At 50.8% G+C, this 15,184-nt stretch overlaps 1 protein-coding gene across 2 annotated transcripts in view; it reads right to left on the bottom strand.

The window, feature by feature from the left end:
* ASTN2 (astrotactin 2) overlaps nt 1-15,184 on the bottom strand; it is a 277,000-nt gene that overhangs the window by 178,458 nt on the left and 83,358 nt on the right. For both annotated transcript variants that reach the window (XM_032130546.1, XM_032130547.1), the window contains exons 7-10: nt 10,956-11,123; nt 1,899-1,983; nt 1,682-1,756; nt 1,112-1,249 (exon numbers count right to left, since the gene is read on the bottom strand). In XM_032130546.1, the coding sequence (XP_031986437.1) occupies nt 1,112-1,249; nt 1,682-1,756; nt 1,899-1,983; nt 10,956-11,123 (466 nt within the window). The remainder of the gene's footprint in view (nt 1-1,111; nt 1,250-1,681; nt 1,757-1,898; nt 1,984-10,955; nt 11,124-15,184) is intronic.

Genomic DNA, 15,184 nt, shown 5'->3' with positions numbered 1-15,184 from the left:
AGAAAGAGATAATGTTCTCTTGGCACTTTGGCTTGGAAAATGTTAGCATAAACCAAGGCAGTGCTTCCCTTTCTCAAATGAAAGCCAAAGTTGTTGCAGACAAGAAAAACAACTCTCCTTAAAGAGCCAAACTGTGATAGATGTGTACCACCGGCCTCTTTTCACAGGAAAGGGAACAAGCGCTAATTAGCAACAAAAACACACACTTGGAAGTGAGGACATCTTGGATGCCAGTCCTGGCTCTGCCATAGCTTTTGTAGGCACTTGCTTCAACTACGGCCCTGCCAAGATGATGGGACAGAAGAAAGGAAATCCACCACCTCATCACTTTGGGAAAAAACAAGACAGAAGAGGCTGGGGGACACAAGGATCCTGCTGGTACCCAGGAAGATGATTCATAACACAACCAAGAATTTTCAAGTCAGGCAATTGTGTCTGGAGTCAACAGGAGAAAGCAGCAAAAAGGAAGGGAGGGAGGGAGGGAACATAGAGTCTCCCTGGCACCCAACAGTGACATGTTCAGTCTTAATTTAATGGGAGAGAGGGGAATACACACTAAATACCTTCAGAATTAAACCCTTACAGTTTACAGTTAAACCCTCGTAAACCAGACCAAGGAGGACAACCACCACCAAGGTGATCAGCGATATGTCCAGGCATTTGTCCTCCAAAAAGGAAAAAAAATACCTTCTAATTGTGTAATTATTGGATGACCAACACGGCCTTTCACCCTTCATGAGCATCCCAGCAGATGTCAGTGGCCAGGTGGGTGTGATATAGGTATGAGTTTCAGACAGATGACAGCACCTCCATCCCAGTAAATGCATCCATTTAAGCACTGCAATCTAACATTACATTTAAGCCACTTCCAAATTGCCTTGCCACAGGTTCCTATCAATTCACCTGCCTGTACTGACAGACTTCAGAGTTACACACTCAGGCCTGCCCTAGACCCATCAGCCCAAAGAGCCTGGAGAGCAATCACATCAGATTTCTTATTGGAAGGAAATTAATCAAACCTATCATCATAGAAATTACTGCATCCTCAATAACAATTTGAAGAGCAGTGTAGGCACTCAAGCATGGAGAAAACGAGAAATCTGCTTCCTACCTGACATCTGCTGGATCTTCTGTCACCAGAACATCTGTCTTGCAGCTGGCAAGGGGATTGATGGAAAGCTCCACGGGGGGCACCACGAAGCTCTTACTGACTGGCAGCCACAGCCCTTGACCCAAGCTGTAGGTGGACCTGGGAAAAGGACAAACATGTCACACAGGAACAGAGTGTCCACAGGGAATGGTGGCCCTCCACTGTCCACTCGGAAGTCAGAGCAGTGGTGGCACCACGAGATAAGTCAGTGATTTGCTCTTGGCCTGAAAGCCACATGGGAGAGGAGTGACTTGAGATGTGACAGGAGAACATGGGGACAGGAAAACTCTTCTTTTTATTCCAGGAGGAGTTTCTGTGAATGCTGTCCTCACATTTGCTGGCGGGACAAGAAGTCAACCCTTCCCTGCCTGCCCAATATGGACAAATCTTTCAGGTCTGTCACAGACAAATGACACTTGTCCCCTCGCCAGCACAAGAATGAGCTGGGAGTGACCAAGAGGTTGCATCCATTGGGATGTCCTCACAGCTCTCCCTTCCCAAATGTCCCAGCTGAACCCTCCTCTGACTCACCTGAGTATCTTCTCTGGTGCCTGCTCTCCTGTGACCAAGTCATATCCCCGCTCCAGCGTCGTGTAGGGCCAGGGCCTGGGAGGAGAGAGGGGAAAGCAGCTGAGCACATCACTGGGCATGGCAAGGAGCACAGTGATCACCCAAGGGGAGGAGAACTGGGCTCCTCAGCACCGTGGCAGCCGGGGCAGATCAACCCCAGCACCGCGTCCCCACTCACCCTTCGCTGTGTCCCCAGTCGCTGCGCACGCACAGGTGGCGATGGACGGGGTCCGGGGCGTACCCTTCATGGCAGCTGCACTCTCCTAAAGAGAACAGGGAAGGATGAGATGCCTCTGGCCCACAGGCGTGCCAGTGACTTCTGTGCCAGCTGCCATCTCTGCTTTGTCACAGCCACTCTGGTCCCTCTTGTGCCTCTGGAGCACTTTGGAGCCCAGAAACAGTCAGGAGGAGAGGAGAAGGAGATGTGAAGCTGTAAGAAACCTGTAGTTATTCTCGGGGAGGGGATTGCATGATGCAGCACCCACAGCAGCTGGGGATGGGGTTTCATGATGCAAAGGTCTGTCCTTAACCAGTGCTCCTGTGCAGTCCTGCAGCCAGGGGCTCACGCCTCAGCAGGGATCTTGACCTCGCTTGATCAGAGCAGTGTCCACCCTGTGCAATCCCCGAGGTGGACACCACAATCCCATCCCACATCCCCCTCCCACCTCTGCTCTGCCATCTGGCACCAGGACAAGCGAGCAGAGTCTCCTGCAGCCCAAACTCCCACTGAAAGATGCAGAACCCCCCAACTTCCATCCTCCACACACAGTTCCCATGCTGTACCCCCATCCCACAGTGAAGGGGCTCTCAGCCCTGCTCCCCTCCACTCTCTGGGTGCTGCCTCACCCTACTCCTCTATTTTGACAGCGGGAGAAGACATTTCCCGCACCAGAAACCCAACCACACTTGGCCCGAATTGATTCAGTGTTTGGTAGAAATACATAACCCAGAGCAAGAAACAGCAAAATCAAAAGATTAATTGGATTTGCACGTGGAGTTTCTGCTACAAGCTGCCGCCAGTGTTTCCCCCCTCCCCTCCGCTCCTCTCCCCATCATGCCTGACGGTGCAGCAAAGCTGAGCTGTAAACACTGGTGAGGTGGGGACCTGGGGAGGGTGCTGGGGAGGTGGGTATCCCCCTCACAGTGGCAATGCAGACTAGCAGCTACCTGCGTGCCCCTCGGGATCCTAAACAAGTTCTTAAAATGCCTCACAAGGATTACAGTAAAGAGCTTTATTGCCAGGAGGGAGAGAGATGGGGATTCAGCTGCTGAGATTTTTGAGGAAGAGACGCCTGGGAAGGGAGAGGCAGCAAAAAAAGGAAAGAGTGGGGGGAAAAAAGAGACGGCTAATGATGTGCTAAAATGCAACAGCACCTTCATGAAATATTCACTGCCTCAAACGCGTCTAATATTAAAGATTAAATGTCCTGGGATTTGTCCTAGCGACTTCGAAGCACTGATTTATGATCTGTCAAAAGCTGCTAACCTCATGATTCATAACAGGAGCGGCAGGAACATTGCTGCTCCAAAGGGAAAGAGTTGGGAGAGAGATGGCGGCGCCCGGCCCTGCTCAGGCTCTGCCGTGCCTGGGGGCTGGGGCGGTCTCGGTGCAAGGAAACACAGGTCCTAATGGCTCCATCAGTGATTTTATAAAAAGAAAAGTTATTTTTTCCTTGGGTGCTTAGTACGCAAGTTTCCCCAGCCGTGCTGTGGATCATTAATTCCTGGTGCTTATTACATAACAAATATATGCTCTGCAAATGAGAGACATCTCGAAGTGCTTGCGAAGCAGAGCTGGGAGTCTTGGGGCACCGGCTCACACTCGGCTCCTGCCACAGAAATTAGAGCAAGTAAGGAAAAAACACCAACAGAGGTTGGCATCCCGTGGCCCAAATGCCTCCCCCTGTATCGATGGCTGGGGGTGCCGGGTGGTGAAGGCCCTTCCCATGGTGCAGGAGGGTTTATTTTGTCTGCTGGCTTGTTTACTGCTCCGTCAGTTTGGCGTCGGAAGGAGGAACTCTATCAACCTGCAGAAATATTGATTTTATCGACTCCAATCCTGGAGTTTCAGCAGCTACAGCCAGTGCTTGAGGCTTTATTGGGAGGTTTATTGGGAGGTTTATTTCAGTAACTGAGAGGGCAAGTGGTGGCACCAGCTGGGGAGGAGATCCAGGGCAGGAGAGAGTGGGGATCAGCTTTCCACAGGTTTCCCAGGGCGATCTACACCCCTTCAGGAGAGTTAGGGAAATTGGATAGGAAGGCTCCCATCATGGGATCAGCTGACAGCTGCAGTCTGTTGCCTCAGGACAGATGGTTGAGGAGCTATTCCTCTATCAAGAACCATGAACAGACAACTCGTGGGGCTTCCAAAAAATCTCAGCAGAACCTGCTGTGCTCTTACAGGTTCTCAGGAGCTTTTGCCCTCTCCCCAACAGCATCCACCTTCCTTCTTTGGCCCCCCGAACTACTCTGTTATTTTCAGTCTGTCCCCATCCTTCCCAAAGACAGTGCTGAGCCAGGAAGGATGCTGAGCCTGGCTAGCCCCCCATGGCATGAGAAACACGTGGTAGAGTGCCTGGAGGGGGAGGAACAGGGGTTGCCACACCTCTAAGCCCTCTTTAGGGTGTGTTTTTCAACATGCTGCTAAAATAAATCAAACCATCAAAAGGCCAAACTGAAGTGTCTTTGTTCAAAGCAACTGCATCCGAGATAGACACAGTTATCCTGCTGCAGCTAAGTTAGGATTCAAGCTGAGCTTGAAGTCAAAGTCAACCAAAGTAACCAAGTTTGACAACTAACTGCACCTGGAGCTGGATGCAATTTCCACAGGTCCCGCACACGCCTCTGCACAGCCTCCAGCTGCTGCAGGAGCACAAATGAATCAGCATCTACCCACCCCCGGGACAAGAATCCTGCTCCCACTGCCACCACCCTGCGCCCTGCCCATGGCACCAGCATGCACGGTCCTTCCTCTGCCTTTGGATTCAGAAACCACAAACCAGGCTGGATAATCCACGGCAATTTTTCAGCTGTTACAGCCAAAGGAAGGAAGGATCACTGCTCACTCAGTGTAAATGAGGGCAGGTGCCCAGCTCTGGAGGTCCAACACTGTATTTCCAGCGTGTTATTAAACAAGTAGAGGCTTTAGCTCTCTTTTTGAAAGAAGAGCTGGAAGTTGCTGAACTATTCCTTCATTATGCTCTCCATGCTGTCCTGCTGCTTCTGCTGGAAAAGGAATGGGGTCTCACACTGCACCCACACCCTCCCTGCCCATCCTGACAGTGCCTGGGAGCAGCAGAGCAGGGCTGCACAGCTGCAGGACGAGCCATCAGCACGCCAGGATAAGCCTGTTCGCCTCATTATGGGGAGAGCCGATCTGCTAATGCTGCAAGAATCCCCCTAATCCACCCACCCAGTGCACAGCAGGAAGTGGAGGCTCCCAGAGTCCCTGTGCTCCCAGGGAAGCTGCTCTGTGCTGTCACTGGCACTTTTATTTAAGGAGCTGGAGGAGCTTTGGCAGTGGTGGAGCAGAGCTGTTGCTTGTCAGCCTTCTCTTGGCACTGCTGGTGTCCGTGATTCCCTCCTCCATGGCAGCACCTCCAACGCTGGCACTCACCCTTGTCCTGGAGGAATGCCCTGCTGTGCCAGGGCTGTGCCCCAGCTGCACAGGTACATCCTGGGGACAAGTCCTGACCCCAGCTGGGGTGGCAGCCTGATCCCAGAGGCTGTGGGGCTGTAAACACACAGCTGGGGTGGCAGCCTGATCCCAGAGGCTGTGGGGCTGTAAGCACACACCTTTCCACCTGTGTGAGCACTGCACAAACACGCTCACACCTGTCTCAGGGCTGCCTCTCCCACCCAAAGGGATACAGAGTTCAGCCACAGTTTTTGTATCCACTCCTCTCTGGACACACACACACACCCTGCAGGGAACCCACCAGCCCCAGCAGAGCATCCTCAGTGCCACTGGGCCACAAAGCTGCAGCACCACATTCCCAGCCTCCCAGTAAAGCTCTCTGAAAAGCTCCTCTTCTACCCCTGGTGTCTGCTGTTCCTGCTCTTAAGGGATGACACTTTCCAAACCTGGGCCTCGGCTTCATCCTGATGAGAAATGCAACTTTTCTAGAAGCAGTTTAGTGCTCGAGGAGGAAGACAAAGAAAGTGGCTCCTGCCCTGCCGACCTGGCACAGAGCATGGAGGGAAAACCCGGAGTCACTTTGACAGTTATCCCTCCTCTCCCCCTGCTGCAAGGCACCCTCCTCACCCTCATCCATCACAGCACTTAAGTGCAAGCTTAACCTCCAAGGATTGTGCCTGAGTTTAAGCTCTGCACAGATTTAATTCTCATTATCATTTGCTCAGCTCCTACACCGCACCTCCAAGGAACACACGAGCTGATGCAAGGAAGCAGAGAGAGGTCCCAAGGGAGGCCTGTGTGCCATGGCTGTCACCTTCTAGGCTGGGCAATGCCCCAGAGCTGCCCATGGCGGGGTGAGAAGCCCCTGCAGTGCTGGTTGGATGGGTTCAGGGGGAGGGGTTCAGGAGCAGGTCCGTACAGCAAAACCCATCCCTCTTCCCTCCTCCCCGTGCTCTTTAGACAAGCACAGAAATGCCATTACAAGAACATTAGCAGCTCCAGGATTAAACACTCTAATGGCAGAAAATGAGAGTGCAAAGACAGCACAGATAACCTTAACTCGGCCCCTTGCAGGCACGAGTTTTGATTGCTGTTTATGTATAACACTTCAGCCTGGAGCTAAATTAGCTTGGGAGTTAACTGCCTCCTGCCCTGCTTGGTGCACGAGGCAAGCTGTGCCACCACAGGAAAAGGAATGGGATATTACATGGGTTTTGACCAAGTTATTAAACTCCATACCTTAGAGAGACAGAGCCTCATCCTATAAAAGTCTAAGTCAATAAAGGCACCGGGATCCTCCAGCAGTGAAATAGCAGAAGTGCACAAGAACAAACAAATATCACTTGATGTGCACAGAACCTGCATGGCATTAAACTGAACTATAGGAAGGAATGGCTCTTTTCCTAAACACAAATGCCCCCCTGCCAGGGTTGGTCATCTCCTGATTTACATGCTCGGCTCTGCAACCTCCAAATCCCCTTAACACGTTGCCTTTAAAAAAATAGCTCTGTGAAAAATGACTTTCATCTGCCTCGTGCCCACAACACACCCCTGTCCTACCCAGACAGCAGCACCATCTGTGGCTCTGGTGACAAACTGGCCCATTTGGATGATGATGGAAACCTTTTTTTTTTTATCTCCTCCTGCCAATTTCCAGAAAAGAACCTTTGCTACTACATTTCATCTGGTTCTTTCAAGCTCGTGCTTACTGCTGATTTTTTTTTTTGGGGGGGCTACCAATTGTGGATGCAATGAGAGAATTTTGATGAAGAAATGCCTGATTTATAGATGGGGAAAAAAAATTTCAACACATTTGCACCTGCTAATCAAGGTAGCTATCCATCTCATTTATGCCACTGCTCCAGCAAGCCTGACAGCACAAAATCAGAGGCTGTTTCTTCCAGCATTTGGCCCTGAGGGACTGATTCTCCAGCAGATCTCTTCAGCAATGCCCACAGAATGTGCAAGTGAATTAGTTTTGTGCATACAAAGCAGGTAATTGTGCTCACAAATCAGGATTTGCATATGCTGCTGGATGGGATGCTCTCACTGAGGCTGGTAAGGGAGGCCAGCGAGGCGGCAAGCACTCCTGGATTTTACCCAGGGGTATCCCAGTGTGTGGCACGAGTGGCGGCACCAGCAGTGCTCCCACATCTCTTCAAAATACAGAGAGTGAGGAGAGCTGACAGCCAGTCCCACAAGACAACAAACCCTCCCTGTTCTCATCTCAAGCAGCACAGGCAGCATCTGCCAGGAGGATGGGGCATTTTGGCTGAACATCTCCAGCCAAGGAGCACATCCTGCCCTGGAGAGGTGCCTGTCCCCTCCAACGTGGCAGCTGGGCATGGTCACTGTGTCACCTCTGCAGGGAGGAGCCCCTCAGCAGCATCCATTTGTCTCTGGATTTGCAGTCAGATCAACCAGCTTGGCCGTTTCCAAGGCAGGAGGGATGAGGGAGATGACATTTTGCTCGTACGCAGATGTCAGTGCTCCCTCCGAAACGCTCTGATGAGCTGGGGCTTTGCAACACAGGTTTCAAATGTGTCAGGGGGGCAGCAATCATTTAATTAAAGAGTGAGTCACACGACAGAGACACGAGGGAAGGCAAATTAAGGGCAGGAAACAAAGTGGATTTTGGCATTTCCTACTGTTCCAGAGCCTCTGTTTTCACCGGGAATTATTCTTCACACTGAAGGAGTACTCGGTGTCCAGAGTCACAAGTCAATATGTTGTACAGACAAATCCCATCCAAAACTCCAACCCACAGACGTGTTCAGTGCTGGGAAAGGTAAGAGCTTGAGTCTCACCAGAGAGTGCACATGTGACCTGGGGCTCTCTGTCCAAAGGTGTGCCAGGAGCCCGTGGCACTGCCCCAAGGACAGGTCCTGCCCACAGAGGTCTGTCTACACCTTGGAGCAAGGAAGCTTGGGACAAGGCTGGATCCACACTGTCATGGAGAGCAGCTCCAAGGGTAAGGCTGAAGTTAGATTAGCCATAAATGTGCTGGAGGACCTCAGTGCTGGCGCTGCTGCTCTTCACAGGGGCAACTTTGAAGGCTTTCAGCCTCCAGAGAGGACAAACTTCAGTCCATCATTCTCATGGATGCTCTGCCCAGCCTGAGAAGGCAGAGAACAGGGGAATCCCTGGCACCCATCACTTGGGATGCTCACAGAGGATAAAATCCCTGACCCGAAAAGGTTGAAATCCAGACAGGATTTATGTGCCACAGTAAAACCACAGGCCTTCCTCCCTCATGGTGATAAAAATAAATCACCCTTAAAAATAGAATGACATTAATAAAAATAAATCTAAAAGTACATGCAGTGTATCATGGGGTTACAGTCTGCCTCAGCCTGCTGGAGAAACTTCTCACCAGTTCAAGGCTGGCAAATGGTGATGAACAGACATGGTGCCCAGGGTTATGTCCTGGGGTAGAGGGTCAAGAAAGTAATTCCAAAGGCTTAATTTCAGTTCTTGTGAAGCCTGGACCTCTTAAGGAGTCTTAGATTTAGGCTATGGAGATCAGCAGCCCCATCAGCCAGTCCTGCTCGATCCATGCAGGTATAACTGGCGCAGACAGGACAAAAATTCTGTTTTATCCATGTGCACACTCCCAGGCTGAAGAGAGGGGGAAGAAGCCCATGGACACATTTCAGGTGAGGGACCTGAAGGCTGAGATCCAGGCTACTCTGCCCTCACCATGGGCCAGCAGGGACCATGGGCACCAGGGCTGGGAGCTGCAGAGCAGCTGCCAAGATTCAGCTCCAGCCCAGTGCCAGGACTGAGCAACTCCTGGGATAACGAGCATCGCTCCCTTCCCTGCAAACAAGATCTGACACATCCTGCTCAAGCGTGGGGCACTCAGCAAGAGCCACAAGCTGCTCTGGGAGCTGGGGACACAGCGGGAGCGGCAGCTGGGCCGGCACGGGACAGCACCGCTCCTCGCAGCAGAGGCCACGCCAGGACCCAAGCAGCCAAGGATGGGGCTGGCCAGGGGAGCCACAGGGCTCTTCCAACAGGGAAGTCGTGATCTGGCTCCATACGGTCTCCCCACGGTTTCTGCTGGAGGCAGAGTTGTTTCTCTCCTCCTCTGAACCAGGGGACAGCTGAATGCATCTTCCCTCTCCCACTGAGGTGGCTGCGTTTTGCCAATGCCTGAAACAAAAATCCTTCTGCTCTGCAACATCTGGATGAGAAGAGCCTCCTCCTGCACCATCTCCATCTGTCAGCACGGCTGTCAGATGTCTGTCATCACCTCCCAGCCCTCCTTGGGACTTCAGATGATGCCCAGGGCTGTCTACACAGGGAATTCATCCAGCGTCACCGTTCTGCTGCAGCCGTGCCTGCCCGTGCCTCCAGACAGCCTTGAGGCAGACAAGCCTTGAGGAACAGGAATACTAAGCAGAAAAGACCTGTCTTGACCAGGAAAATGAGTTTGTAAGACCAAGTTCAGTATTTGCATCTCAGCTGAGCAGGGAGGGATGAGAACAGGGTCACCCCCACCACCCCATGAGGCGTTCATGACTCTGAAGGATTTCTTATTCTAATCCATGTATTAACGACAGCCGGGGGCTTCGGGAGGCTTAGGGAAAGCCTTCTCCACAGTGAGCCATCCTTTAAACCCTCTGGCAGAACCAGACACCAACACCCTCACCTGCAGCCAGGAATCTCATACACACAGGAGGTGAGGAAGCTCATTGCTGAGGGGAAAGCAGCTCCCACATGGAGAGCCCGGACTAAACTGGGATGGCACCGCTCTGTGAGGAGACGGGGTTTGGGTGCTCTTCGGAAGCTCAGCAAGCCAGGACCACCAGGGACACTTGTCTCCACAACATCAAGAAGGCACCAAGGCTGGTGAGCAACTGTGAGCCACAGCACACCCTAGCACAAAAACCCAGCACAGTCCCCAGGCCACCTTCCTATGGCAGGTCCTCTCACCCTGTTTCCTGTGTTCTCTGTTCTTGCCTCACAACAGACTCCAGGACTTCCATGTGTCATCCAGGAAAGACAGAAGGGAAGGTGACACTTCTCCTTTGCCCAGCCCCACACCTGAGTCCCAGCAGGGCTGGCTGCTGCTCCACAAGGGCAGTTGCTGCACACAAGCAGAACACGTTCAGCAGAAGGCTCATTTAGAGATGAGGAAGGATGGCAGAGTTCACAACTCCACCAGGAAGGGCTGGGGGACAGATCCAACGTAGATAACCACCAGGCAGGAGCACTAATGGGAATCGTGGTGCTCTGCAGTGGAATGGCCAGAACAGAAAAGGGGTGGAGATGGGGTAAACTCACGAGTAGGTTTTCCATACTGGACAGCAAAACAACTCAGCTTAGAAGCAGATAAACTCCATGTGCCTGCAGCTGCCACACCAAAGAACTGGTAGGTCCACCATTTCAAATCCCCATCTTGTGCCCATCTTCTTTACAGTCTCTGATGGGAGTCACCACTGTGTGACCCTGCCAGTACCTCTCAGTCCCCCGTGCCTGCCACCAGGCTAGAGCAGAGATGAGCCAAGAGGGCATCAAAATATCCACTGACAAACCTTCTCCCCCACATCTCTGACCTTTCCAGGGTCTGCACTCTCCCCTGGCCTCCCTTACCTGTGTCTTGGTCACACAGCTGCTCACAGGCGTCGGTGGTCCTCTGTCCACAGAGGTCTCTCACCCAGGGGGACGTGGCATTGATCTGGTAGTACAGGGACAGCTTGGCTGGGTTAAGCCAGTCAGAGATGTCCAAGTAGCTCCCCTCACTCACAACGAAGCTGCTGCCTGGGGGAAGTGGGAAAAAAGCGGGTTAGGTAAGTGTGGAAATCTAAAAGAAAAACACCAAACGTGCATTTTGGCCCAACATCAGAGCACTGCATTCTTCAGGAGCTGCTGTGATGACAATATCTGCAAAATAATAACGAGTTCACTGACAGCTGGTCCCAAAGAACTTCATTTGACCTTTCCTCTCCAGAGGAACCTGCTCCAGCAAATGGTCCACCTGCTCCTCTGCCCAGACACTTCCCTGCCCTTACATTACTGGGGTTGGATTCCCAGGTCTCTATAGAAACGTGGACCACTGTAATTATTCTGATCTGTAATCAGAGCATCACTGCCCCAGCTCGTGGAGGTGTTGTCCAGGAGGCACCAGGAGCTCAGGGCACGGATGGGCAGTGGCAGCAGAGGCCGTTCCCACTTCACCCCTTTAGCTGAAGCTGAGTGAACTGGCCTAACACACAACTTCTTGTATGAGTTGTCTTGTACCAGACACTCCCCCACTCTCTCCCTCCTCTGAGTTAGAAGTGAATTCCTGCCAAAAATATTTTCTTACAAAATCTTACGCTTCTTTATTTTGCAAAATGTATTTTTCCCCACTGGCATCTGGGAATATGCATCATCTAATTAGCCAAATAGATTTTCAGTTCAGCCCAATCATTTCCTTATCTAACATCTGAGGCCCAGCATTGCTTGGGGGATTTTGTAGGCACAGAAGTCCTCATTAACTCTGATCTTCAATTACATTGATTATAAGACTGCCTCCATAACAGTGCTGCACAGATCAGAGGGGAGCCAAAAAACCTCTGCCATTAAGTGGTGTTTTGCAAAACTTACCAGGGTAAAAGCCTCAGAAAGAGGGGAGAAGAAACCTGCAAGGAGGAGTGAGCAAGGGGAACTGCCAGGTAGTCCAGGAACCCACAGCCACCTTTCCACTAAGTCTGAGGAGTTGCAACGGGGACAAAATTTGCAACCACTGTCTGAAGATTGAAATCCTTCTCAGAGATTACCCAGGGATAGCAAATCTATAGATCCAGGGCCTATCATCATGAAACTCTGAGGCTTATGACCCTTAGTAAAGGACTAGGACATCATTGTTTTAAGCACCAACTACTTTGATGAAAGCCAAGAGACAAAAAAAGCAAGCCAATAAACCTGCAGCAGCAGCCACCCCACATGAACCTGCTTGAATACAAACTCTGGATCTCCTTTTGAAGTGGATCCCTGATGCTTAGCAAGAGGGAGCCCTTCTCACCCTCATCCTGCACCACATTATCCATGCAAAGGATAAAACAAGCAGAGCCTCAAGTCAAGCATCCCAGTGAGTGACCTCATTTTCAGGCATCCCAAGATCTCAGCACCATCCAAATCCTAGCCCGAATTTCCCATAAACACAAGTCTTTGTCGCAGAGTGTTTACATACCATAAACATATTCACAGGCGCATCTCTACACTCAAAGCCAATGGAGGCTGCCAAGCTACTGACTGCTCAAGCAAATGAGAATTAGACATCAGGATCCAGCAGCTCTGGAGAAACAGCAAGGCAGGAGCTGCCCTGCCAAGGCTGCAGGATACATCTCAATCAGACACGAGGCAGCAGTAAATCACTGCGTAAAGCCCCCCAGCACCACTGGAAAGCAGAGAAACACTGAGCACAAAGAAGTTTCTTAGAGCCACGTGGTTTTATCTCTAATTATTCTTCTCAATGAATTTTTAAAGATAGCCTTACACACCAATAACAACAATTGCTGGTTTCTTTTTACCAAGCAGAAATGCATCGTGAACCCTTTGGGAGTGTTTACTATTTACATGTAGGTGTCTCTGTAGTAACCTGTCAATTTTGTTTTCCTCCAGGTTTCCGCAGCTCCCTAATAAAGAGCAAGGCTTGGGAAGCACGTAAAGTTGTTTTGAGACTCGGCTACAGACAATTCCCTCTGCACCCAAGGACAGAAGAGCGAAACCAGCAGCTCTTGATTAAATCCCTCCTTAATGAACCCCACTTCTGGTTAAACTACAGCCTGCAAGTAACAGCAGCAAACCCGACACGAACCAGACGCATCATTAGCATTCAGAAAGGTGAAGGTGGCTGGAGCTGGCAGAGCATCTTGGCCCAGGAGCTGCTGCACAGAGGGGAAGAGCCTGTGGTCAGGTGGGTGATGGAGGGGTGACTTCTGGAGCTCCCCACCACAGAATTATTTAGGTTGGAAAAGACCTCTCAGATCATCAAATCCAACCGTTCCCCCAGCACTGCCAAGGCAACCAGACCATGTCCCCAAGTGCCACATCCACAAGTGCCTTTTAAATCCCTCCAGCGATGGGGACTCCATCACTGCCCTGGGACGCTGTGCCAGGGCTGGACAATCCTTTCTGCGAAGAAACTTTTCTTTATATCCAACCAAAACCTCCCCTGGTGGAACTTGAGGCCATTTCCTCCTCTCCTATTGCTTGTTACTTGAGAGGAGAGGCCAAACCCCAGCTGGTTCCACCCTCCTGTCAGGGAGTTGTAGAGAGTGAGACGGTTCCCCCTGAGCCCCCTTTTCTCCAGCTCCCTCAGCTGCTCCTCATCAGACTTGTGCTCCAGCCCCTTCCCCAGCTCCAGGTATTTTGAAGATTAATTACTTATTTTGATTTTAGTAAGCCTGATTGAGAAATCATCCTCATTATCAGGTTTTTCAGGGGTTTTGTGTGTTTGTTTGCTTGAAAAGCACAAGTGGAAACATTTGAATCCAAGAGTCCTGAATTCAGGCTCAGTGTAAAATAGAGGCTTTTCTACCTCAGTCTGAAACAAACCCACACCTTGGGAAATTAAAGGTCTTCCCCTCCCTTCCCTTCCCTTCCCTTCCCTTCCCTTCCCCAGAGGAGGAGGGGACAACTTCCAGCAAGGAAAAAGCTGAGTGCGTGGCAAGATTTTGAGAGATGTTCACAGACGCCCTCATCACCTTCACTCCCACTGAAAACATAAACAAACAAACGCCCCAATCTCGATCCCTTTATAGCTTGCCTGGGAAATAAACAGGAAAAGGCATGCTACAAATATTTTGAAAGCTAAAATCGTGATGATTTCAAAGCCTTTTCACAAAATTTTTCTCTTCACTTTCCAAGAATCCACGTGTAGAAAACAGTTTTCAAAAGTCACCATCATGTACATATCAAAACCACCTTGAAAAGTTCAGAAAGGGCAGGTTGAGGAACAAATCCTTTTAGAAACTACCGACAACAAACATCTTCTAAGCAAGAGCTGTTTCAAACACCTTCAGCTTGTTGGGAACAACAACTGGGTGTGTTTTCCCCAACACACAGTCTCTGGATAGAGGGAAGGGGAGTGATGGGGGACTTGAGGGGGGTAGAACCCACTACAAACCACCCTCCTAAAACCTTCCTCGAGGACCTCAGACCCTACTAAATCACCCCCACGCCCAGTTTGGAGCACACCTTCAGCTGCTGCCCACAGTCCCCAGAGCAGTCCCAGCACAGACACTCTGAAGACACCTGGAGGGACTGTCCATCCTGCTCTCCTCTGCTGCCAACCTCCCAGGTGTCCTCCTAGATACAAATTTGGAGCTTCCCACTCAGAAGTTTGCTGAAATTCCCCTTGAACAGAGCCATTTAGGTCTCAGGGTAAAGCAACCATCAACCAAACATGAGAATACAGCAACAAATCCACCCAGCACCACCTCCCAGAACCCCGTAGCAGGACATATCCCTCAAATGCTGCTGGCTTTACGAGCCAGCCAATGCCATGGAGCAGCATGGAGAACACCAGGACACAGCTACAACTCTCTCCCAGCTCCATGAGGTCCAGCAGCCCCTCAGGGGATTGATTTGTTTGTTTTTCTCTGTGCGTGTGTTTTCTGCTCCCCCGCTCCTTCCCCAGCACTGATCAAAGCTGGATGAGTTAAGGCAGCGTCAGAAGTTCATGTCTCTCATGCTGGGGTCTCCTTCAAAGTTCAGTGCAATTGCTTAAGCCCTGACAAAAGAGGCTTGAAGTTTTGACATTTCAAAAATCATTTTCAAGAACACAACAGGATAAAACAGCTCAGAAGAGATATCTAACAAGGGAAAAGAACAAA

The sequence above is a fragment of the Corvus moneduloides genome, chromosome 21 (assembly GCF_009650955.1).
Source record: "Corvus moneduloides isolate bCorMon1 chromosome 21, bCorMon1.pri, whole genome shotgun sequence".
Taxonomy (NCBI): Eukaryota; Metazoa; Chordata; class Aves; order Passeriformes; family Corvidae; genus Corvus; species Corvus moneduloides.
Note: the sequence above shows the minus strand (reverse complement) of the source record. Positions and strands in the feature narration are given on the sequence as shown.